The sequence below is a fragment of the Antechinus flavipes genome, chromosome 2 (assembly GCF_016432865.1).
Source record: "Antechinus flavipes isolate AdamAnt ecotype Samford, QLD, Australia chromosome 2, AdamAnt_v2, whole genome shotgun sequence".
Lineage (NCBI taxonomy): Eukaryota > Metazoa > Chordata > Mammalia > Dasyuromorphia > Dasyuridae > Antechinus > Antechinus flavipes.
This window is the reverse complement of record NC_067399.1, coordinates 486419111-486442910: the sequence shown is the minus strand read 5'-3', so window position 1 is coordinate 486442910 and position 23800 is coordinate 486419111. Positions and strand designations below refer to the sequence as shown.

At 30.4% G+C, this 23800-nt stretch overlaps 1 protein-coding gene across 1 annotated transcript in view; it reads right to left on the bottom strand.

The window, feature by feature from the left end:
• The window catches only part of CYLD (CYLD lysine 63 deubiquitinase), a 65318-nt gene that overhangs the window by 26245 nt on the left and 15273 nt on the right, over nucleotides 1-23800 (bottom strand). Inside the window, exons 3-11 of the mRNA XM_051979828.1 lie at nucleotides 22783-23293; nucleotides 21004-21306; nucleotides 19766-19871; nucleotides 13491-13589; nucleotides 11653-11769; nucleotides 9463-9842; nucleotides 4110-4275; nucleotides 2868-3009; nucleotides 445-567 (exon numbers count right to left, since the gene is read on the bottom strand). Coding sequence (XP_051835788.1) covers nucleotides 445-567; nucleotides 2868-3009; nucleotides 4110-4275; nucleotides 9463-9842; nucleotides 11653-11769; nucleotides 13491-13589; nucleotides 19766-19871; nucleotides 21004-21306; nucleotides 22783-23286 — 1940 coding nt within the window. The 5' untranslated portion in view covers nucleotides 23287-23293. The remainder of the gene's footprint in view (nucleotides 1-444; nucleotides 568-2867; nucleotides 3010-4109; nucleotides 4276-9462; nucleotides 9843-11652; nucleotides 11770-13490; nucleotides 13590-19765; nucleotides 19872-21003; nucleotides 21307-22782; nucleotides 23294-23800) is intronic.

Genomic DNA, 23800 nt, shown 5'->3' with positions numbered 1-23800 from the left:
TGGGCACTATGGCACACTCCTGTAATCCCTGATTAGGAAGACTAATAAAGCTGATGGATCATGTGAGTTTGGGAGTTGTGAGCTACCATAACTAAAGTTGAACAGGTATCTGCACTAAGTTTGACAGCAGTATGGTGAGTTCCTGGGAGACAGAGTTAGCTTGCTGACTAAACTGGGATGGCAAACTGGTCCAAGTCAGAAATGGAACAGGTCAAAGTCTCTGTACTGATGAGTGTGATCAGGCTCTGGCTTGGTGAGAAAAGAAGACCTCCCCCCCCCCCCTCAAAAAGGTAAGCATTAGTTTTGGAATATACTGCAAAAATAGAATTTGGCTACTTTCCCTTCTATATTAAATAATATGATAGAATAGTTAATTATCATACAATAGTAACCAAATGCCTATCTCAAAGGTAGGACATTAAGCTATAATATTGTGATACTTACATTCTAAGAGGATTTACAATCTCTGTTCTCAGTAGTTCTTGAGTTTCGCTATAATATTCTACATCATTCTTTTCTTTTGGCCTAAGTAAGACAGTGTCCAGAACAGAACTAAAAGAAAATAAGCTGTAAAAAAAAAAAAGAAAAAGAAAAAAATTGCTTTGGGAGAAACTCTCAACACAAGAAAATATTAAATTAATACAAGAACTAACACATTAATTCTAAATGCAAAAATAAAAAAATAGAGGACCAGAATATAAAGTAGAGGGAAAAAGTAAAACATTATTAAACACTAATGTTTTCTAACATGGAAAACTGAAACTCCTACATTTGTCATTCAATTTACTTTAAATAATTTTATAGAGTATCCATTTTATGCAAAACACTGTGTTAGAAGGTAGAGATATGAATCTGAAAAATACAACTATCTGTGCCCTCAATTCAAATAATAATATAATAAAAATCTACCATGTAAAACCCACTACACCAGGCACAAGATATATAGAGACAAAAATTAATGTAATCCCAACTCTGTGAGAATGGCTTATGCTCTACTAAGGTTACTTATTCTCTATACATATATATAAATAAGTATAATAAAGGTAAATTAAGAAAGAAAAAAGATAAACTAACAACTGGATAGATTAGAGAACACTTCATAGAGGAAAAGGCACTGAAATAAACCTTGAAGGACAGCAATGATTCTTGATGTTGGAGATGTAGTTGAGATGTAATGGGAGTACCTTCTGGGTATGAGGAATGGCTTGTGGGAATGAACAGGAGGAGGACGATAAAATATGGAGGGAAGGTAGTAACCTAGTTCAGACTAAATAGATTTGGTCAAGGACAACAGTCCAAAATAAGGCTTAAAAGACAGGCAAGAAGCAGATTATTGAGTCTTTTAAATGCCAAACTGAATAGTTTGTATTTTATCCTACAGGCAACAAAGATCTTTAGACAGTTGAGTGTCATGGTCAAATTGTACCTCAGATAGAAGATTTTGGCAGCTGTGTGGAAAATGAATTAGAAAAGGGAGAGACTAGAAGCAGAGAAATCAATGAGGAGCTTTTGTAGTCCTCTAGGTAAGAACTATCTGGTAAGATCTGAAATAGAGTGGTAATTATGTAAGTGGAGAAGAGAAAAATGCAAGATACATTGTGAAGTTAAAACTAAGAAAGATTTAGCAACTAATTGGATAAGGAAGGTTTGAAAGAGGAGCTAGTCAAGGAAGACTAGGGGATTAAAAACTTAACTAAGAAGATGGGGTCCTCAACAGAAATAGGAAGGTACAGAAGATGGCCAAGATTATACAGAGGATTAAAACACATACCCAAATACAATATAATGAAAAAGGAAAGAAGTCAAAGAAAATGCTATAAAAAATCAATATATGAAGAGGTAGAAGAAATCTTTTTGCAGGTATAGGAAAACTACCTATGCAATACATTTAAGTAGAAAATTGCAGAACAAACTAAGGAACAGCTAGAAAAAATTCAAACTGCCTAGTAAAGAATGGAAAGGCAACAGAGCTAAATATGGCTGGCAAGGTAAACTATACTCAGATTGTAAAGATCTGAACAGATCTTGTTATCCCCCAGGAGGTCCCGCCAGAATGAAACAACTAAGAAATAGGAAAAAAGAAGAAATAAGATGAAAAATACTTTTTAGGATTAAATGGGAAGGAGAAGGCTTGACAATACTAAAGTTGCTTTTTGATTTGGGATTTCTGGTTTGTTTCTTTTCTTTTTTTTTTAATTGCCCTCAAGACAAGATAATTGACATAACAATTACAAGAGGAACGATAAGGAGAATGATTTCAAAAGGAACTGAAAATTTTTGAAAAAAAGTACAGATCTAGGCCAAAGACTGCAAATCCACAAACACTCTAGATATGTTCAAACCATAGCCCTGTCCTTTAATATTTTGAGCAAATCACTTAACTTCTCTGGGTTTCAGTTTCCTCTTCTGTAAAATGATCAGATTAGACTATAAGTACTCTAACATTCCTTTCAATTCTAAATCCCATGATAATTCTCTTTGAGAGAGAACCAATTAAAGGTGATTCTCATTGCATGCTAACAAAGAAGTAACTCAATTCATGGTAGAACAAGCTTCACATACAAATATCACAGTGGTTCTATTACATATCTTTTGAATGGTTGATTTCTGAATTTGACCTTACCCCCTAAAATATTTTGAGTGGTTTGTTTTGTTTTTAGATTTGACTCTACCCCATAAAAGAAACCAACTACATACCAACAAATGGACTGCTGCAAACCCCACTGTTTGATGCGTACAGAGATAGTACTTGTTTATTCTTTAGAAAGTTAAATGTTTAATGTGTATTGCCCTTAGTATAATATGTGTTGCTTCTAATATTATCATTAACCTATCAACTTTGTCACTTAATTATGTTTTAAACTTACCAGAATAAGGTAGAGTCTAAATAACAAGAATTATAATGGCCCTGGATTCCTTTCTTCTTTCCAATCATTACCTCTAAACCTTCTTTTTCCATTTTTGGTGGAGTATTCTCTTCTACCACTTCACTTAAGTAACCTCCAAATGCTGAAAAAATAAAATCAATGTGAAAGTATTTCTCAAAAAATAACTGGATTGTTTGTTTCTACCCACATTTTGATTTTACTTAACTACATTTTGATGTATTGCTACATGTCTACTGTGGAAACCAAATTTCCAAGGTTAAAAATGAGTTCAACTTGCACTATTTAGCTCAATTTACAAAACCTCTAATTGATTCCTGGCTTTTTTTACTCTCAACTCACCCCAGATCTTAATTAGTAACTAGTATATAATCTTTTAAAATCATATATAGCAACAGCAAAAGTTGGCCAAGTAAAACTTTTACAAATGTTTATTTTGTTGACTAAAGCAGAAAGAGCTGTTTCAACTGTTGCAATTAAAAGTACTTTTTGTCACTAAATCGTGTTTTTAATGATATAAAGAAGACAGCTGAGAAGGAAAAGAACATCCAGGACAATTCTGAAAGTAACATGTTAAATTTATTGGATGCTTTTAAAAAGTTTTCATAAAACATTTATTGGCAAAAAAAAAAAAAAAGTCAATATTTTGCTTGTACCTACTCAACTCTTAAAATGAAGTACTTTCCAGTATGTATGTCGTAACTTAAAATTTCTAGTTATTTGCTAAATTTAGGCAAGTGATAATTTCAGGAAACTGCAATATTTAACAAGAATAGACATACATTATGTTAATAAATCAAAAATAATTTTCTAGTATAAGACCAATTTATTTTAAAGCCTAGACTAACTTTGTAGTAATCAATTCATTTAGATAAAGAAGTGTTAAAAAAAAACATCTAATTTTTTATTTCATTCTTCTGAAATTATTGAAAATTAAATGACTAAAAATAACAGTAAAGTTAAAAAAATTTCTTGATTTTTAAAAGTTCTCAATGAGTATTATATATAGTTAAAATTTTGGTAAAATTAATTTCTCATCTAGAATATTTAAAATTATCACTATGAGCCAATAGGGATTTTGTTATTAATATTGATTTAAAAGGTATGTTAATGTTAACAAGAAATTGACCAGAATATTTTCATTTCGTTAACTACTGTACAAAATCATGAGACTGGAAATAGAATCTATTCCAAACTGGAAATAAATTAAAAGGTTGAAAATACCTAAAGAGTTGCACCGTTCAATCTGGTTGGAAACTGGCTGAAGTGAGGCAAACCTAGAATCAGGCCGGCAGCTCTTGAGTTTAACGAACAGCGCCTTCTTCAGGGCACAGGTGAAATAACGTGTACCCCTAAAAGTTCCGTCTGTACAGCCTGCACATTCATCTTCCTGAAATAAAATAAACTTAGAGGTGAATTATTCTGTACTTACAAAGGTAATGGTTAAAGAACTAGGTAGTGTAATTTGATATTTTATATTTATCCCACTCTTGATTCGTTGGAAATAATACTGAGATTTCCATTAGAATGATTATTTGAGAGTTTAAGATAATGAGGCTAAGAACTTTATTTTAAAAGTGATAAATATGGACCCATAATTTCCTTCATTTATTTTTAAAAGAAAGGCTTGAATTATCTCTGGGCTACTGAATCTCTTCTACTACTATTTCAAGTAAGGGGGAAAAAAAACTGAAGCCATTATTTTCTTTGAAAACACAATGGTAAATATTATTCACTGCAATGATTAATGAACTGAAAAGGAAAAAGGAAAGAAGAGTCCTTAAACGAGTCACATTTCACCGATTCTCCCCTTCTAAGACATGCAACAATAAAATAAAGGAAAACTCCTTTGGCATAGCTCTAGAATTATTCTCGGACATAGTAGACACTATACCATTATTGGAATGAGATGGGAACTTCATCATATTCCTAAGAGAATGGCCTCTCCATGAGTTTCCTCTCTTTTATCTCTAAAAACATATCAGCATCACCACTCATTTTCTCTTGTTTCCCTGACACACAAGAGGTCTTCCTAAAGTCAACTCTTTCCCTCTGCAGCCTTCTTACTGCTTCTCACTTCTTTTATGACCTTGTTTTGGCAGTTATTTCTATTGCTCTATCTCTTCTTCACTACTTCTTTCACATTTGCTTACAAATATGACCAGGTCTCCTCAATCCTTAAAAAAAAATCCACAACTTTCCCTTGACCCTTCTACTTTATCTGCCATGCCATCTCTCTCCTAACAGACATCTACCAACAGTATTTCCATTTCTTCATTCATTGCTTTATTTCAACTCTGAAAAATTATTCCTAATCTCCAAAACCCAATGTTTCTGTTCCTTCAGTTCTCTGCCACTTCTTACTCTGTTGACATATTCCCAACTTTACTAACCTCTTCCCTAAGCTCCAGAGGTACGATATGCTCCTGTTCTCCACCTACTTAACTATCTCCTTTCCAGTGACTTTCTTCCTGATCTCTTATATTTGGGTTATTCTAAAGCCTTCTTCTTTTCTCATCTTCTACACTTTGTCTCTTGTGAATCTTATTCTCACAGCTTCAGATACCACCTTTTTTGAAAAGATCTCATAAATCTCAACCTTTAACACTGACCTGTCTTATGTGTGTCTGATTTTTACTATTGACAAAGACTTTTCTCCCAAGATTTTATGTGGTACTTTAAGTCTCTAAAATACTTATAATATGGTACATTAAGATATGTTTTGTCTTATATCCAGTCATAATACAAACTGAGTGCAAGAAACATGCTTAATTCTTTATAGATATTTGATGACTCACAACTATTCAATGTCACTGGGAGAATGCAGATGGTTAACTCAGTGAATAAAAAGTGACTAAACAAATTTTGGTAAATGAATTATTTGGAATATTACATAGAAAAATAACAAATGTTGAGAATTCAAAGAGAAGACTTATACAAAGTGATGCAGAGTGAGGTAAGAAGAACCAAGAAAACAACATACACATTGATTACAAAAATAAAAATGGAAAGAACAAGAAAAAATGTAAAGTTATATGTAATTATGACAAAATTTGGTCCTAGAGAAGAATTGAGAAAATGTAATTCCCCAAGGATATGAAATATTTCCTATAATATCAGCTATTGATGATATATTGGTTAATTTAGTTAAACTGCTTTCCCTCCTTTTCAAAATTCTGTTTTACAAGGAATACTTCAATGAACTGAAAAGGAATATAAAATTTAAAAAGAAGAGATGTAAAAACAAAAAATGAAGATAAAATTAAAAGATAGGCTTTTGTTTCAAGAAGAAACCCAAGGTCATTAAAAGCAAAAGCTATCCAATCCAATATCCTTCTATTCAATTCTGTATCCAACTCACTGTTTAGTCACAAAATCTATACAAGGTATATCAACCTAAGGACCAGACAGATATGCTGTCAATCCAACTGCTGACTATCAGTTTGGACAACAGACATTCTTAACCCTCTAGGTTATTCCTCTGAAGATACTTAGACTGATCACTGTTTTCATTTAGAAAGCTCAGCAATGTTCCAAGACTTGATACTACCAGTATAAAACTGCCCCAAACAGAAGCATTTGGAATATCTCACCATCTATAAGGAATCTCTCTTCCATTTGCACTCTGCACTGGGGATCCTCCATGACTGTGGCAAACACCTTTAGCAAGCATCACTAGAGGATTGAATAAAGTTATCTTTGTTGATACATATTTCAAGGAATCTCACATTTTTTTTGATATATATATATGCATGTGAGATACCTTGTTGGACAAGACTCTTTAAAACATTTCTACTGAATATTCTGTTTTATTCATCAACAACAACAAGCAGTGGGAATTTCTATTCTGTTTACTCTTCAGCACATTCACAATGTAGTGGCTCTACAGTCACTAATAAGAAAAAAAGTTTGCTAAGAAATCTTGCCAGATCTTTTTTTCTATTTTCCTTCTCTTTGTTGAGCTTCTAGTTTCATCCTTAAATGCCCTCAGGATGACTTTAACTTAGATAAATGTCTCACCAAGTTTTCTTTAAACTTTTTTTTTGTTCACTGTTTTATGAGGCAATACTGTTCATAATCTTCCATCATCATCTTTAAGATACTATAACAAATTTATATTCTAATCTATTGTTGCTTTTCACTGACACACCTTTCTGTTTAGTAAATACTTGAAGTATTTGCATGTTGATTTGGTTTCCAAGCTGTTGGCCTCCTAATTGTGGAGACTGATTTACACTGGTTAAACTTCTTTAGAAAATGATAGTATATATAATTTGTCCTTTATCTATTTCTCATTTGTTGGTATCAAAAGTTTGTTTACATAAATCAAACTGGAGTTCACTCAACTATGTGACATAACTTGTAATTTTTATTCTTTACTCCAACAATTCAATGGGGATGGCTTACTTATGAATGACTCTCACCTCTAATCCAATAAGTAATAATGATTATTTTCCATGTCATTAAAGTATAAGTTCATTTTTGATATCTGATGTTTCTCATATCTAGTATTTCCTGACTCTATTCTCAAAAATACTATTTATAACATATAGATTGGGGACTTTTATATAATCTACATTTCTTATTTCTTACTCTTGAACCAAAAAAATAATTCTACCACTACCTACCCTTGCACTGAAGTCAACAAGTATTAAAGTATATGTTTATTTAATTAAGAGGATCATATAGAGTTTTTTATAGACTTTCTATCACCTTTAACAGATATTTTTATGATGATCTTTTTCATAAATGCTTCTCACAAGCACTTCAATATGAGATTTCCAGTATAAGAAACCAAGCTATCTCTTGCTGCCTTCAGATACAGAAAGAGTAAAACCAACTCTACCAAATCCTTGTCTTTCCTAAGAGAAACTGTGAACTATCCTTCCATTTATGTGTGACTTTTTTATCTTCTAGTTTCATTTATAGTAAAAGTGTCAAAATTGATATGATTATGTTTGGTTTCTTCACTGTTCACCAGACAAGGATCTAATATTAGGAATGCCAGGAGTTAATTTAATATTAATAGACAACATAAATACTATGTGATTCTCTCTCTCTCTCTTTTCTCCATTATGTTATGATCCCTACAGAGTACAGGGAAGCTACAAAGGAGTGACAACCATTTTATATTTTCTTTATTTTATGGGATGCATTGGCCAAATAATTCATCACCAAATGTCTAATCTATTGCTGATGACCCTCTCTGTACTTAGATAAACTGGTCCTCAGGAAGTAAATATAGTCTGTTATCAAGACTATAATCCAAGCATTTCTGGCAGGGTAGAATCTTCCATACATTGGGCTCTGCTGGCACAACTTCAGAAACCCAAGGATACTTCCATGCCATAATGAGGCATTGAAGTAGAATTCTATCAGAAGCAATAGCATTAATAATTGCCTATAGGGACAATTATCAACAAATAAGAAATTTCAGTGCACAAAGTAATATTGTAATAGCATGAAAGAGTTAATTTACTAAAATTAACAATTTATTCTTATCAAGGGAATTCATACAACCTATATATTAAAATTTATTTCACACTTATCTCACTCAAAATGCAAAGTTTAAAGTAGACTTCATGTATATAAGCAAACAAAGCAATTATATTCCTCTCTTTCAGAAATATCAAGAAAGCATTTTAAAATTATCCTGATCTTGTCTTTAATCTAAAAGAGAAATCTTATTAATCTTTCTATAACTATCAATTTAAAAAAAAAAAAAAAGGTCTTTTCTCCTCTGTTATTATACCAGGGAAGACTTATCCCTTGAGATACGTAGGATAGTGTCTGACCAAGGGTAACAGGCTCTTGACTTCCACATTACCAGAATTTAAGTAATATTTTTATTAAAGTAAATAAGTTTTTAAAAGTTAAGTTGATACTAACCGGATGGAATAGGGAAGCCTAAAAGAAATGGTCAAAAAAAGAACTAAATGAAGAGCTGTTAGGAAAATTATCCAAAGGGCATGCTGACAGGTAACTATTCTACTTGAAGAAGCAAACTGTAAGGGAACTTTTACTTTACTCTAAGTACTGTAACTATGTTTTATTACCCTATGAAAATGTCTTGTTCAAGAATCCTACAAATTGGAACTTATGTCTTATTAACTAATACCATTCTGCTGATCCAATTAAAAAAAATACATAATCCAAAGGGTTTTTGTTGCTGTTATTGTTTTACTTTTGGTATTAGAATGCATTAATAAGTTGATTTAGGTTGGAGCTTCATGGGAATGTGGTGGGGAAAAAGGTTTGTGAAAGCAAGTGAGGGAATGATGTAACATATTTACTTTCCTAATTATAATTGCCTAACCAATACTAAAATTAACAAAATAACAGAAAAATAATTAAATTTTAAATTTAATTTCTGGGTAGCAGAAACCAACATATGAATTAAAAATATTGCTTTAAATGACTATGCCCACACATATACATACATACCTACATACATACACACATACACATACATATTTTGATGATTAAAGGTAATATCTGTACATTTTAACAAATAAGAAATTCCGTATAGCCCTATGTAGAAAAGAATAAAGAAATTTTATGGGTCAAATCATATTACCAGTTCCAGTCCTGCTAATACTTCATTTAGTCCTGGTGGCTGACCAATCCAACGGATTACACCAAAGAAAGGAGGATTATCTTTAACTTCAGCCAACGATCCTACTTCAAGACCATGTGAATTGCTTGAGGGTACAGTCAAAGGTGGACTCTCCTGGACAGGAGAGTTGTTTAGATCTCCCATCACTGACTGAACAGACAGAGACAGAGGACTATGCCCAATACCTCCATTGGTATTTGGCATCTTTGTCAAGCTAAATGGTAAAGAGTGAAATCTGTTCTCATTGGTTGAAGAGTTCAAAGAAGGAGGTTGCAGAGGTGGTGAAGAATGGCCAAAATCTGGAGATATATCTGTCAGAGATTTTGCAGGGTCTTCAGCAACTATAAAAAAATAAATTACTCTTAATTAGAAAATCAATTCAGGAGTTATATACTTTTTCTTATATCTTTTTAAAAATATTATTTTATACCCTCTATAATTAAATCCACTATACAGAAAAATATGTTATATACACTCATATAGGAAACCAAAGTAATTTACTATGACCAAAATTCAAAGGACTCCTTTCTATTTAAAGACAAATTTAAGTTGGGTTTTTTTTGGCTTGACGTTTAATGTGTTATTTGTCTATATTGGTGTGTCTGTGTATAATCTCATATCTTCAACTTTATTCTCTTAAAAATAAAATTACCTTACATGAATTTAATTATATTTAACCAAATTCTAGCAGAAATAGTTTTGGGTAAGATAAAGTATTCTACCACAAAGTAGAGACTTATTGGCTCTAGTAGACAAACAAGTACTAAAGTGGAGAATTGTTACTTTTTTAGTCTAGATCCATGATAAAATCACAGAAATCACAAAAGAATATACCTTCTTTGAATTACTGGAACAAGCACTTAGCTTTATTAAATTTCTTGTACTTAGAAAAAGTCATTATATAAAAAAAATTAACAAATCTTACAAATGAGAGAGATGAGAAAATGAAATCAAAATCAAATTTATTTACATACACTGATACATAATAATGTACTTTTTACAAAAGTATTAAAAATGTAGTGCTGAAAAGTAAAATGTAGCAAAATTAGAATAGGTAAGATCGATTTATAAAATATCTTACAGTACAGTTTTGGTTCCTAATAAGTGGATATGCAGAATGATCTTCCAAAAGAAAAGAAATCTCTGCTGATTTAAACTTTCAATAAAATTACACAGGGACATATATTTCAAAGTTTTCTTCAAATACTCCTTAAGATAACCATAAATTATTTCCACCTGGTTCCTTACTGCTGAAATGTAGCTACATTTAAAAATTGAGGTAAGCCATTTAGATGAGTCATGAATAAACTCATTTTATGATAGCATAGTAGCTATATCCAAAATCAAAAAGAAAAAAAAAACCCTACAAATAGCTATACTTTCCCAACAAAGAGACTTTCTGTCCATGAAATCAGCCTAAAGAAGAGAAGAGCAGTGATCTTGGATCTACTGATTCAAATGCAACAGGAGAAGGGGAAGGAGGCAGTAGGCATGAAATTTAATGCCTACACAGAAGGGTGGGGTTGACTTCTCTGAAGTATTGAGATAGATCCCCTAATATTGCAGAAGAATAAATGAGACCAGAAATTAAATTATTTCAGGAATAATAAGATCAAAATAATAGAGTTTGCTTATAGGATCAATGTTGCTTATAATTATTTAATATCAACTAAACACATTCATTTTATGGGCTAGGACCAAACATGAAATATCAGATTTGTACATAAAACCAACTTGGAAAGAGTGTGATTTAGCTTCAACAACGTTGCCATATTCTATTGTATTTTTTTGTTCTTATTTCAATAATCAAATATTATCTTCAGCTGAAATATGTATATATTTGTGCATTTCTTACTTATTTGGGAGATGTTCCTTTCCCAAATAAATAAGCCAAAAGATAAGGACAACAAAATTATTATTGAATACTTTAAAATATTGCCTTAAATTTTAAAAGTAATACAAATCTATGCCAATTTTTTCATTTTATAAATGCTAATATAATGTCACCGTGGCCCATTTTGTTTATGAAAAACTACACAAATTGAAAAAATTGAGGAGAAAAAAAAGGACACTCTATTTTCCACCTTAATGAGTTAAAAGATGGGTAGGATAACTAGAAGAAGAAAAAAAACTTTAAAAATTCCAAATTACCTTCATCAATGTACCATGTATTTTTTGATTTGGTTTGTGGTTGAGAATAAACAGAACCACCATTTAAGGTGTAAAATAATTCAGATCTGCTTCTATTTCCAGGGTCTGAGGTAGATCCTATGGATCAAGAGAAGTTCCTTTTTAAAACTCTAAGATTTGGTGAAAGGAAAGAAAGAAAAGAAAGCTACGTAGATCCACATGCATACAGAGTCAACAATCAATTACACAATCAATACATAAACAATATTTTGTTGTTTTCAGTTTTAAAATAATGCCAAAAAGATTTGTATGCTCAAGTGTCAATATGGGAGAAGAAAATTAAGAAAAACATGGTCACTATTATTTTATAATTAAACTGTTTTTTTTAATAAATTTGGCTTTTTTGCATAGTTTTTTAATAGAAAAGTCAGCCTTTCCTAAGACCATATGAAGAAACTGAGTTTAGTAGCATTTTATTTTTAAGAGTTTCATATTTATATAAAAACTATATGCCTATCATTTTTCTGTAACCTATTGGATCATTATGGGCATATTAAAACAAAAAGAAAATTACATAAATGATTTCATTTACTTTTTTTTTTAAATCAGCCTTTGAAACTTCAGGTTACAAATTTCCTTCCTTAGTTTCTTCATACATTGAACAAAAAGCAGCACAATATTATACAAGCAATGGTGAAAAGATTTCCTAGCATGATCCTGCTGATCCTTATCCTGCAGACCACACGTTTGAAGAGTCAAAAGTAGCAAAATCTCCAGGATCTATTCAAAATCTGATTTTTGATAAATCAGTCAATAACTATACATGGTAGTCAACAGGACAACACAATTAAACATAATAATTAATACAGTAATATATTAAGATGTGTGTACATATAGAGAATGGCTCCTGAGAGCAATGAATTATCTGACTCAGAATACAAATTTTATATTCTATTTGAGTTACAGATAAATCAATATTACATATGATCCAAGATCCAACCATTTTTGTAGTCTAAAATACCTTTACAATATATTTACCTCTAAAATTATTTAAGAAAGAATTAATTAGTTGATATAACTCATCCTAATCCATATTAAGGATCTCATGCAACTTTTCAATATTTAAAAAAAAATCTTAGCTGATATGTAGCTACCACCCAAATAATACCTACAATCCTTAATATTTTTAAATATTAAAAATATTTAATTTTTTTATTATATAAATATACACAGTATTTTTATACTCCACAAATATACAGTACATATACACATCTAAGCAGATTATAGTATGAAGAAGTTTCTATGGTTAGTAGCTAGATGTGTTTGGGAAGGAAAAGGCTCATATTTTGGAGGCCCAGAATTTTATCTGTCCTATTGGTAAGTTAATAAAGTTCATATGATTATCATTAAGATATTTACTCTTATGCAAAATAATGTATCTGTTAATACTAAATAATACATAAAGTATTATGTATGTACATAAAGCATTCTGTACAAGTATTATTTACAAATAATTTTTTAAACCACTGAATTTACAATTCCAAATTTTATTCACAATGTTTTAGATCAAAGGTACCCAAAATTAGTCAATTTTGATTGATATTCCTTAAAACTTGACCTAATTTATGATGTTCAAGCAATACCTGTATCCCTCACCATCCAAGCCCCAATGACCATTTTCTTCTGCTAAAAAGATTGAACACCCTAACTTTAAGTGACAAATTTCATACAAAATTTTCTTCCATTACCAGAAATGTTACCATATTTGCTTAAGAATAAGAAACTCAATCCTCATCTCTGTTAGTATGTAACATCAGAATTATATGTTAAGAGAAATAGTCATTCTATTTAAAGCATACCTGTAGCCTTTGGTTTACTATGACTGGATAAACTTTTATCCCCACCACCTCTTGGCATAAACGCAAGTTTGGGAGGCCTTCTTTCTTGTGTCACACTATCTGAAACATTAGATATGTTTTTCAAGTCTTCAATTTAAAGCAAAAACACTAAAAATCAAACAAAAAACCTACTTTTTGAGTAGTTAACTGAATATGGTCAATCTCACAAATTTATAATTTTGTGAGTGCCACCAAAGATATAAAAAGCATCTCCAGAGTCTATTACAAGTTATAGTCAGAAGAAATAATAGTTCATTCAGTCTAACCTTATTTTAAGAAAATTGAGGTCACAAAGAAGGGAAGTCACTTACTCAAGTTTATTCTATTAATAAAGGGGCAAAGTCAATACCTAAACTCAGTTCTTCTGATTCTAAATCTAGTGTTTTCTCCATTAAACCATGTTTTATCCTTAAAGTTGTAACTGCCTTTCTGACTAGAGGGTGGGGCCATGAATTTCAAACCCTCCATTTAAGGGAGGAAGCTCACCTCCAACATCTTACTTCTCACCTGGCTGAACTACTTTTGGACTTGGCTGACTTCTCCATCATGCCCTGGAAAGTTCATTGAGAACTTTCAAGTTCTCATCATCCTTAGTATTCTATCTGATCATTACTTCCTGTTCCCTCTCCTTTTTAGCTTCCTTTTGTATATACTGTCTTCCTCTTTAGATAATAACTTCTTTGAGAACAGGAACTATCTTTCTTTCTTTCTTTCTTTCTTTTTTTTTTTGTTTTGTTTTTTTGCTGAGGCAATTGGAATTAAGTGACTTGCCCAGGGTCACACAGCTAGAAAATATTAAGTGTCTGAGCCCAGATCTGTACTTAGGTTTTCTGACTTCAGGGCTGGTGTTCTATTCACTGAGCCATCTAGCTGCCCCGACTACCTTCCTTTTAGCTTAGCAAGTGCCTAATACATAGCTTAATAAATATTTAGAGAATGTAATTTCTATTCAAAAATTTTTTAAAAGCCAAAACTTATCTAATTTCATTATTATTATTCCATTTGCAAACATGATCAATTTGGTATTTAAGATTACAAATAAAAATTCATACAAATACTGATAAAATTCATATGAATACAAAAATACAAATTTAAAAAGTTTAGGATTTTAAAATCATTCAGAATTTAATTATATGTAATGAATATAGACATAAATACAATTATGTAAAAGAGGAATATGTGTACAAGTTAGCATCCAAAAACAATAATACTATTTTTATAGCAGATTCTCTAATGTATTTCTAAGAAATACCTACAAAGTTTTGCAAAGTCACATTTAGCTCCAAACCATAAATTCTAATTTTGAGTTAAAAATTCAATATATTAATTACCCTGGCATGCGTTCTATCAATAAAAAGTTATTTAAAAAAAAAATAAATAAAAATAAAAAAATTCAATATATTGAAAAGGTATCTGTTTAAAAGCCAATATGGAAATATAGTCCCTGAAAAAAAATTGACATAACATTCCATATATATATATATATATATATATATATATATGTATATATATGTATGTATATAAAAACACTTACAAATCATACCTGATAAAGCTGTAAATCAGCCCAAATCGTATCACCCAAGGTAGATTTTGGAAGATAGGGAAAAATGGGAAAAAATGTACATTTTAACAAAAGGAGAAGCCACTTTTGAAAAGGGATTAAAAGGAAATTATACTGTATTAATTAGTTTCAAGTAATGGTTGGTCATTTTTCTACTGAGGAAAAAAATACACATTTTTCTATAGTAATTAGCCTCAATTAGACGCTTGGGCTTTTAAATAAATTACAGAATAGAAGATTTCTTTTAATTTATAAATTAAAAACTAGCAAATTATTTTAAGTCTATGACAAATTAAAGAAAAATGTTAAATACAATATTAATCAAATAAAGCAAAAAAGACATTTCCTTGGATTCTGCCAATTCACTAAATGGCATAGTGCTTCATAGATGTTCAAGTGCAAAAAATATCAAAAAGTCACAAGCTTCACAATATAAGGGAAACTGGCTGAGAATAAAAGTTCTTATTATTAAAAACAACTAATGGTATAAAAGCCTCCAAAAGCCAATCAATCCTAAATACATTACATATAAAACACACACATTATATGTTGACATACACAAGTGGAAATAATAATAGTAAATTACCACAGTAACTGTTATTATATTTTTTCCCCTCTCCTTTCTCTTCGCTGTGCCTCTGGAAGCAATGATAGCCCCTGTCTCACAAGATGACAAATATAGGTGCAGCTCATATTTGTGACATTTGATTGCCAAAAAAAAAAAAAGCATGTATTCGACCTGACAATTATTCTTTATTCAAGGTCCACAAAAATAAATAATATAGTAAAAGACAAATGTATTGGTAAGGTATACAATAGGAATATAAATGGCAGATTTGGGGGAGGGATAGCAAAGAAATACAGTTAATTGCTACTAAGAAATCTTGGATGATTTACATTTCAAACCAAGTTGGAATATGGAAAACTATACTGAGAAAAATACAGATGATGCAGACTAGAAAATACTTCAAATTTTTCTTCTATACTTGGAGTGTTACAGGCTGAGGAAAACACTATTAATTATACATGAGCTAAACTTTACATTTGGGATATTTTTTTCTTCCTTAAAATAGAACCTAAAAATGGACAATTTTTTGAGATTACTAATAGGCTCAATATATATTCATTTTTAAACTTAAAAAAAAATCAAAGAAATTTAAACAAAGTAAGCTAAGTTAATAAAATCAGCTTTTTCCTTCTCTATAAAAATTCTCTATCCAAATGATATAGAAAAAAACTTTAACATGCTTCTGAATTGGTTCAGAAAGCTCACAATTTAATCATGTACTTCTAAAAGAATAATACTGGATAAGAGATTTATAACTGGAAAGAACCCTAGAGAGTTCATCTAATCTAGCCTTCACTTTACAGATAATGAAACTGAGGGAGTGACTTGCCTAAGGTCATGGGTAGTAATAGAAATGGGATGTGTACTCAGGTCCTCTAACTTCAAACTGGCACACTTACTTCTAGCTCATTCTGCTTTACTAATTCAATTTATCAATTACAATTAAAAACTTAATAAAACTAAGCATATGTATATACTTTTTAAGAAATACTACTTTAAAAGATGAACATAATGTCTTATTATTGGGATGATCTCAATATCCTGTAAGATCCCATCGTATCTCACCACTATTCTCCACTTTTCTGAGTTAGTGGCTGGAACATGAACTCCAAAACTTCAATTAAGAAGAAAAGAACTCAGCTCAGCCATCTCATTTTTCATCTGGTTATATTAGTTTGGGATTTCTCTAATTGACTTCCCCACCAAGTCCCAGAAAACTCTTTACTGAAATAATCTCATTATCTTGGAAGATCGCATCAGCCTTGGTATTCCATTTCTGGTTAATCTCCCAATTTCTTTTAGCTTCCTCTTTATGTTGTCTTCCACCATTAAATTATAAACTCCTTGACAGCAGGGACTGTCTTTTTTCTTATTTGTATCCCTGACATATTGTAGATGATTAATCAATGTTTACTGACTATTGTTTATTAACATAGTCAAATAGCAAAGTTCCTAGAACTTAAGAGAAAATTGTATTTACATTTAAAATGGCTCCCTTAAAAAAAAAAAAAAAAAAAAAAACTTTTGCACTAATGACTTGAAAATAAACATGACAATTCCTACCAAACCCAGTTTTATCAATAATTATTAAGAAATATCAACAAATTATTTATAAATTAGCATAAAGAATGTCTTTGATAGTACAGCACTGTTTTTACCATAATTTTTTTACTTCTCAATGTTGTCTTTATATGTGTGTGATTGTGTATGCTATTCTTTTGTCTTTGACAAAGTTATTTTTTTTTAAAGCCTACTTCTTTTATGTTTCTAATATCTACCTATGGATAGAGAAAAAAGTAACTAGCCACAGAAACTACTCCATAGTCCACTAGAAATTATCTCTGTGACCTGGGTCAGACTCACTTTTCCCATATGTATAAAATAGAGAAAACAAAAGCACCTACCTACACTAAGGCTCAAAATCAATGAAAGACTATATAAAAGTGCTTTGGAAAAGGCATTGTAAATTTTTAGTCATAATTAACATTCTCGTATGTTTTTCTAAGTGACAAATTAGAATAGGCTATGAAAATGCCCTCATTTATTTAGGAATAGATTCATTTGTACTAACTATAACAACCATCAAACTAATGATGCTACATCATGGATTTGACTTCTATGTGACTTTCTACTCCACTGCTATAAACTTGTAACCTAAATCTGGCCAGGTATCACAGAAATATATGCCATTTATCACAAGAAAGAGAGAATAAATGAGAGTGGATGGATCAGAAAAGTCCATCATTATTATCATAAAAACAAATCAAAGTTAGTATCTTACTAAGGAGGACTCTTTATATTCACCTTTTGAATGCATCATTTTCCCACTGATATTAATGGTAGGCTCCAAAATAGCATGAATATAATCACTCTGAAATTAAAGCCACAGATACTACTTATTGCTTTTTTTGTATTTTGCACACTTATTTTGAAGAAACCATGAAATATTCTTCTAGAATTTCTAAATGGAGTTTTACAAATAATTATATATTTTAAAATACTAAAGAAATGCCATATTTAAAACAGAATATTTTAATTTGACATTTTTAAGTTAGATAACTTTTAAACACAAGGATCATTAGTAAAAACAAAATGTATAAGAATGTTTTTGTCTAATGTAAAATTTTGTTCAAAAAGTACAAGGAAGGAATACCCATGATTCTAATTGTCAGAGTAAAAAATGATTCTGAAGAATTCAAATACATAAAAGTAATTCAAATTATAAAGTAAAAATAGAATATTGCAAACATTTATCTCATACTTCCTAGATTTAACACATTTCCCTTTGCAACTTAAAAAAACAGTGAGGGGCAGCTAGTGGTGCAATGGATTGAGTATCAGCTTTGAAGTCAGGAAGACCTGAGTTCAAATTTGACCTCAAACACTTAATATTTCCTAGCTGTGTGACCTTGGGCAAGTCACTTAACCCCAATTGCCTCAGCAAAAAAAAAATAAAAATAAAAATAAAAAAAGTTTTTTAAAAAGATTTTGCCCATCTTAAGCCTTCTTAAATATTACTTGTCAACCCAACAGAAGAATGATCAAATATTAGGAATTGATCAATCTGTCAAAATGTTAAAGCTGAAAAAAATTTAAGAATTACCTAATACAATTCCTGCATTTTATAAATGAAAAAACTGAGGTATAAAGGAAAAAGTGAGAAGTAATTTAAAAATTTTAGAGATACCAAAAATAGCATTAAGGCCACTGGCATAAAAATTGCTTCAGCTTGCTTACCTAATGATGCTATTAATCACAGAAGAACCAGAAACAAAATAACACTATAGAAACAGCTGCTTAGGAATATGGATTGGCACTGATTTTGAGACTTCATTGGTATAAGGAACTCAAGAAATAAATTCTCTCTACCATGGCAGGTCAGCATCTTCTCTTCAATTTAAAACTTTAAAGAGGCAATCAGGGCACTGAGACCTGCCCAGTGATCTGCCCAGGGTCACACAAATAATATCCTCAAAAGATGGGCATTAAAATCTTAGAAAAGTTCAAATGCAATAGGCATATTATTTTAGGCATAAATGTAGCTAAACAAGTAATTTGTGTAAACCTCAAATCTTTCCATGCCAAATACACTCATAGGCCCTTATTGGCTCAAACTGCTTAAGTAACTGCTTACAGGTTTTGTCATCTTTTACAATTCAACTATTTTTTATTACTGTACCACATGATATACATCTCAAGAAATACTGCCAACCTCTGGCTTTATGTTAACATTAAAGATAACATTTTATACAACAGAAACATAAAAAGCAAGATTTGGATTTAGTAAATAGTTTTATAATTAGGTTTTTATTTTTATTTATTTTAGGCTTTATGAAAACTATAAGTTTAAAATCTTTATAGAAATATGGAGACTTAAATATAATATAATTGTAATATCAGGAAAAATGAATGATAAAGATATGCATCCCACATAGCACTTCTAAAAAGTAAAAGCAGCATTTGTCATTTATTTTATGGTAAGACAGAAAAACTTTCTGTGCAATTATAATAAAAGTATGTGCTTATTGGAAAACTATAAAAAGTTTGGCGCTCCAAATAAACAGGCTGTTTTGTAAATAAATAAATAAATAAATAAATAGAACATACCTGGGAGGATATCATTGATATGCAACAGAAGTGTACTTTCAACACTTGCAAAACTACAAAGTTGTATTCCATTGAATCTTCCATCCCAATTTCCAATTGGATTATCCTAGAAATATAAAATAAAATCATATTAAAAACTCATTCCTATTTTTTAAAAAGTACTGAATAAAGAAATTTAGCATTTCCAACTTTATGTTACCACAGAAATTTTTCTTGAAATAATTTCATCTTTTGTACTTAAGAGGAAAATTGATGAAATATGAAAAGTTTTTATAGAGAACTATCATCATACTTTGGAAAACATAATCCAAGAACTATTATAGCAAAACCAGAGGGCAAGGTATCTAAATTTTTCTTCACATTTTACTGTACAACAGCTTGTTTATGCATAACCATGTTATCCTTCCATATTTAACAATATTAACATTAATCTGGATAAAAATTGTTTGCAAAATTACATTATTCCCCTCCCCTAGAAATAACTGATTAAAATTCTTCCCATTCTGATTACATCTTAATATCTCTTTAGTACTTTTAAATATTTACATTTAAACATGAAAAATGAATTTTAATATTCAATACACAACATAAATAATAGTACAGTATAAATTAAGAGTTTAAAATATGAACGAGCACAGATATGATAAGATCTGCACCACTGCAAAGAGTGATAAAATCATGAGTCCATCAAAGTAATTTTATGTCTTATTCTGCATTTGGGGGGTACAATTTTTTGGAAATAATTCTATCATTTCATATATTTCAGCTTTTTTCCCAGAAAAAGGAATGAACTCTTCCTAGGCAGAATGTTTATCTTATATATAATCCTATAATATCTATGGCAAAGCCTTGACTATAATAAATGCTTATTTATTATTATCTATAATATAGGATACTTGTAAAGTCATAGGACCACAAAGACTTGGAAAGCCCAAGATCTTTCCTTTGCTCATCAAAAAACTATACTTAAATTACCAAAGTTAGGTTTTCTAAAACTAAATATAAAAAAATGAAAATTCTACAACCTCTCATTAAGGGGTTTAATAATTCTAAATTCTTTCAAAATCCAAATTTCCCCAAGTTAGGTACACTTTAAAAACACTTTTAAATTCATACCCCATGGATGTTCCATCTTAAATATGCAATGGGTATTTTCCTTGTTGATTTAATAAACATGTTGGATAATCAACTAATATACATTCAACCCCTCAAAAAAATTATACCTTAGAGTTTCTTACCATGTCAACTCCAACAAAGTATCCTAAATTCTCTTTTCCTGGTAAGACATCACAGAATATAACTGTTCCAGATTCTATACCTTCTCCAACCTTCAAAGAAACTCTGGAATTTATTTCCAAAGGAGGAAGTTCAACCTGCATCATGTCACCCGGGCCTGCATAATCACTTTCCAGTGCATTGTCATCATCTTCTATAAGCTCTAATTTGTCCAAAGCCACAAAGACACCACAATCTTCATCACATCTGAAAAGCTGTTTTCCTTGGTAAACTCCATCAGTGAAACCTTGACCACGACCTTCTTCCTAGATTTAAAGAGAGAAAAAAATTACTACAGGTAATGTTAGAGATAATCTTAGAAAAGTCCAAATGCAAGTAGTTAAAATATGCAGCAGCTATCTAAAGCTAAGACAAAGTTACCTGACAGAGTAAAAAGTCTCTGTAGAAAGAAAATACATCAAAAATTATAATTCAATGCATTTATATATGAATGGATGAATTATTTCACAGTTTTAATATTATCAAAAGAATTAAATCAATATCTGTGAAGAAACGCTCTTTTTCTAATCATTTTTGTAAAAACTAACAAGTAAATATAAATAATTCTATGGACAAAACAGTAAAAATGCAAAGCTCATGCAACTGAAAACTGTAATTGGCATTTAGTTTTATAAGATATGATATCTTATAAAATAAATGTAATAGATATTTTCATAATTATTTAGAATATTTTAATACCACTAATATTTAGTAATGTAATGTAATCAACTTACATGTTTACATGTATATAAAATCATGATTTTTAAAGTGTTTTCATGTATATTACCTAGCATTACTTTTCAACTAGCACAAGAGAAGGATATTACTAAATTTATTTTACAGATGAAGAATCCAAAGATCAAGACATTAAAAGTTTTGCCCAAATTCATTCAACTCATTAAGAGGAGGGGTTTGGGATTAAATTCTAGTTTTTTTGTGTCATTCTAATACTCTTTCTACTGTATCATGCTGCTTTTCTACCTTTCTAGAAGAAATGATTTAAAGATGATTTTTCTGTCTAGTCCCAGATAGGACAACTATCAAGATACTACAGAGTTTTGCCAAGATAATCCATGCATGCCAGCTCATATATAATAATAGCAATAATAATATTAATAACAGTAACTAGTACTTATATAGCAAGCACTGTGCTCTTTTCAAACATTATTCATTTGATGCAACCCTGAGAAGTAGGTACTATTATAATCCCCATTTTACAGTTCAGGAAAGTAAGGCAAAAGACATTAAGTAATTTGCTCCAGATCACAAAACTATTAAAAGTTTCCTGACTTATATAAATTGTATATGATTTATACATAACTAGAGAGAACAATGCATTAATGATGCATCTTAACACATTTAGGAATTTACTTGATTAATTAGTTTGCAGTTCATCTGTAGTTTTACTAGAATTCTTTTTTTAATAGCATGTAGTAGAAATTTCAGGACGAAGATTTTAACTATTACTGTTTATGGTTAACTGCTTTCTCTAATGTAGTTTTAAAGTAAATCATTTTGGAATGTCCAAAATAAGAATATATTTTTGGTCCTAACAATCAGTCCCTAAAAGAGCTCAATATATCCCTGGGACAAAAAATAAAAACCTCAAGAGTGACAATCAAAACACAGAAATCTTATCAAAAATCTTTATGTTTAACTATATTCTTTTTCCCTTCAATACCCTGCCCCATCAAAAACAAAACAAATATACACCACATTCCAAAATTGCTTGTCACACTTACCACCAATTCTACTCCAAAGAATATTCCCGACACTGTCCTCTCTGTTAACAAGGGTCCTCTGAAGCGTACAAGTCCAGGAAATTTTTCTTCCCCAGATCTCAGCTGTACTTTCACAGGGCATCCCACATCTATCTGGAGGCCTTTACTTAGTCTGCTTCTGTTTTTAAATAGACTGTATCTTTCCTCACAATTGGTAATTGCCAAAAGCAATTCTGTGAATTTTTCATTTATTTCTACTACATCCTTCTCATCCACAAAAAGGACTGCATGTGGCTGCTCCAAAATTTTTAATCCAATATGATTTTTCTTGCCTTTAGAAAGAGGAATTCTCGTATGCGCCAAAGAACGATCTTGAATATATTGTCCTATACTCCCCTTTGGTATTTTAAGAATCTTTTGTGTTTGTTTGTCTGAAACACTGCATTCTTGAAGAAGCAAGTAAAAAATCCGTTCTTCCAAATAGGGTGAAGTAACTTTTTCTTGGCTCCATAAGCCTGAACTCATTGTGATTCTAAGTTTGAAAGATTAATTCAAGAAAAAAGAATCACTAATATGCTTGCGATAAAATGTTACCCCCCACCAAAACAAAAACAAAAACACCTTCACTGGCAGTCCCACGCTTTGGTTTTAGCAAATTGATGTCCATTTTCTAAAAAACAAAACAAAACAAAACAAAACAAAACAAAACAAAAACCTCAAATCAAAAAGCCTAGAGGACAAGAAAAAAGAAATTTTTAACTTTTTTCAACATTAAACTATGATAAAATTTATTCACTTTTTATTATGATTATAAACATGTATATATAATTGATATTATCCTAGGAATAATTCAAATATATTCAAGAACAAAAAAATTCATTTGTATGTGTATTATAAACACATGTATATATTCCAATACATCATCACATATTCACATTTTATATGTAAGTATAATTTTGTAATTTTAAGTAAGTGGCATATCTTATTACAACATCAAGTGGGTTAAAAGCTGGCATGATAGTATTTACAAAACAAATTC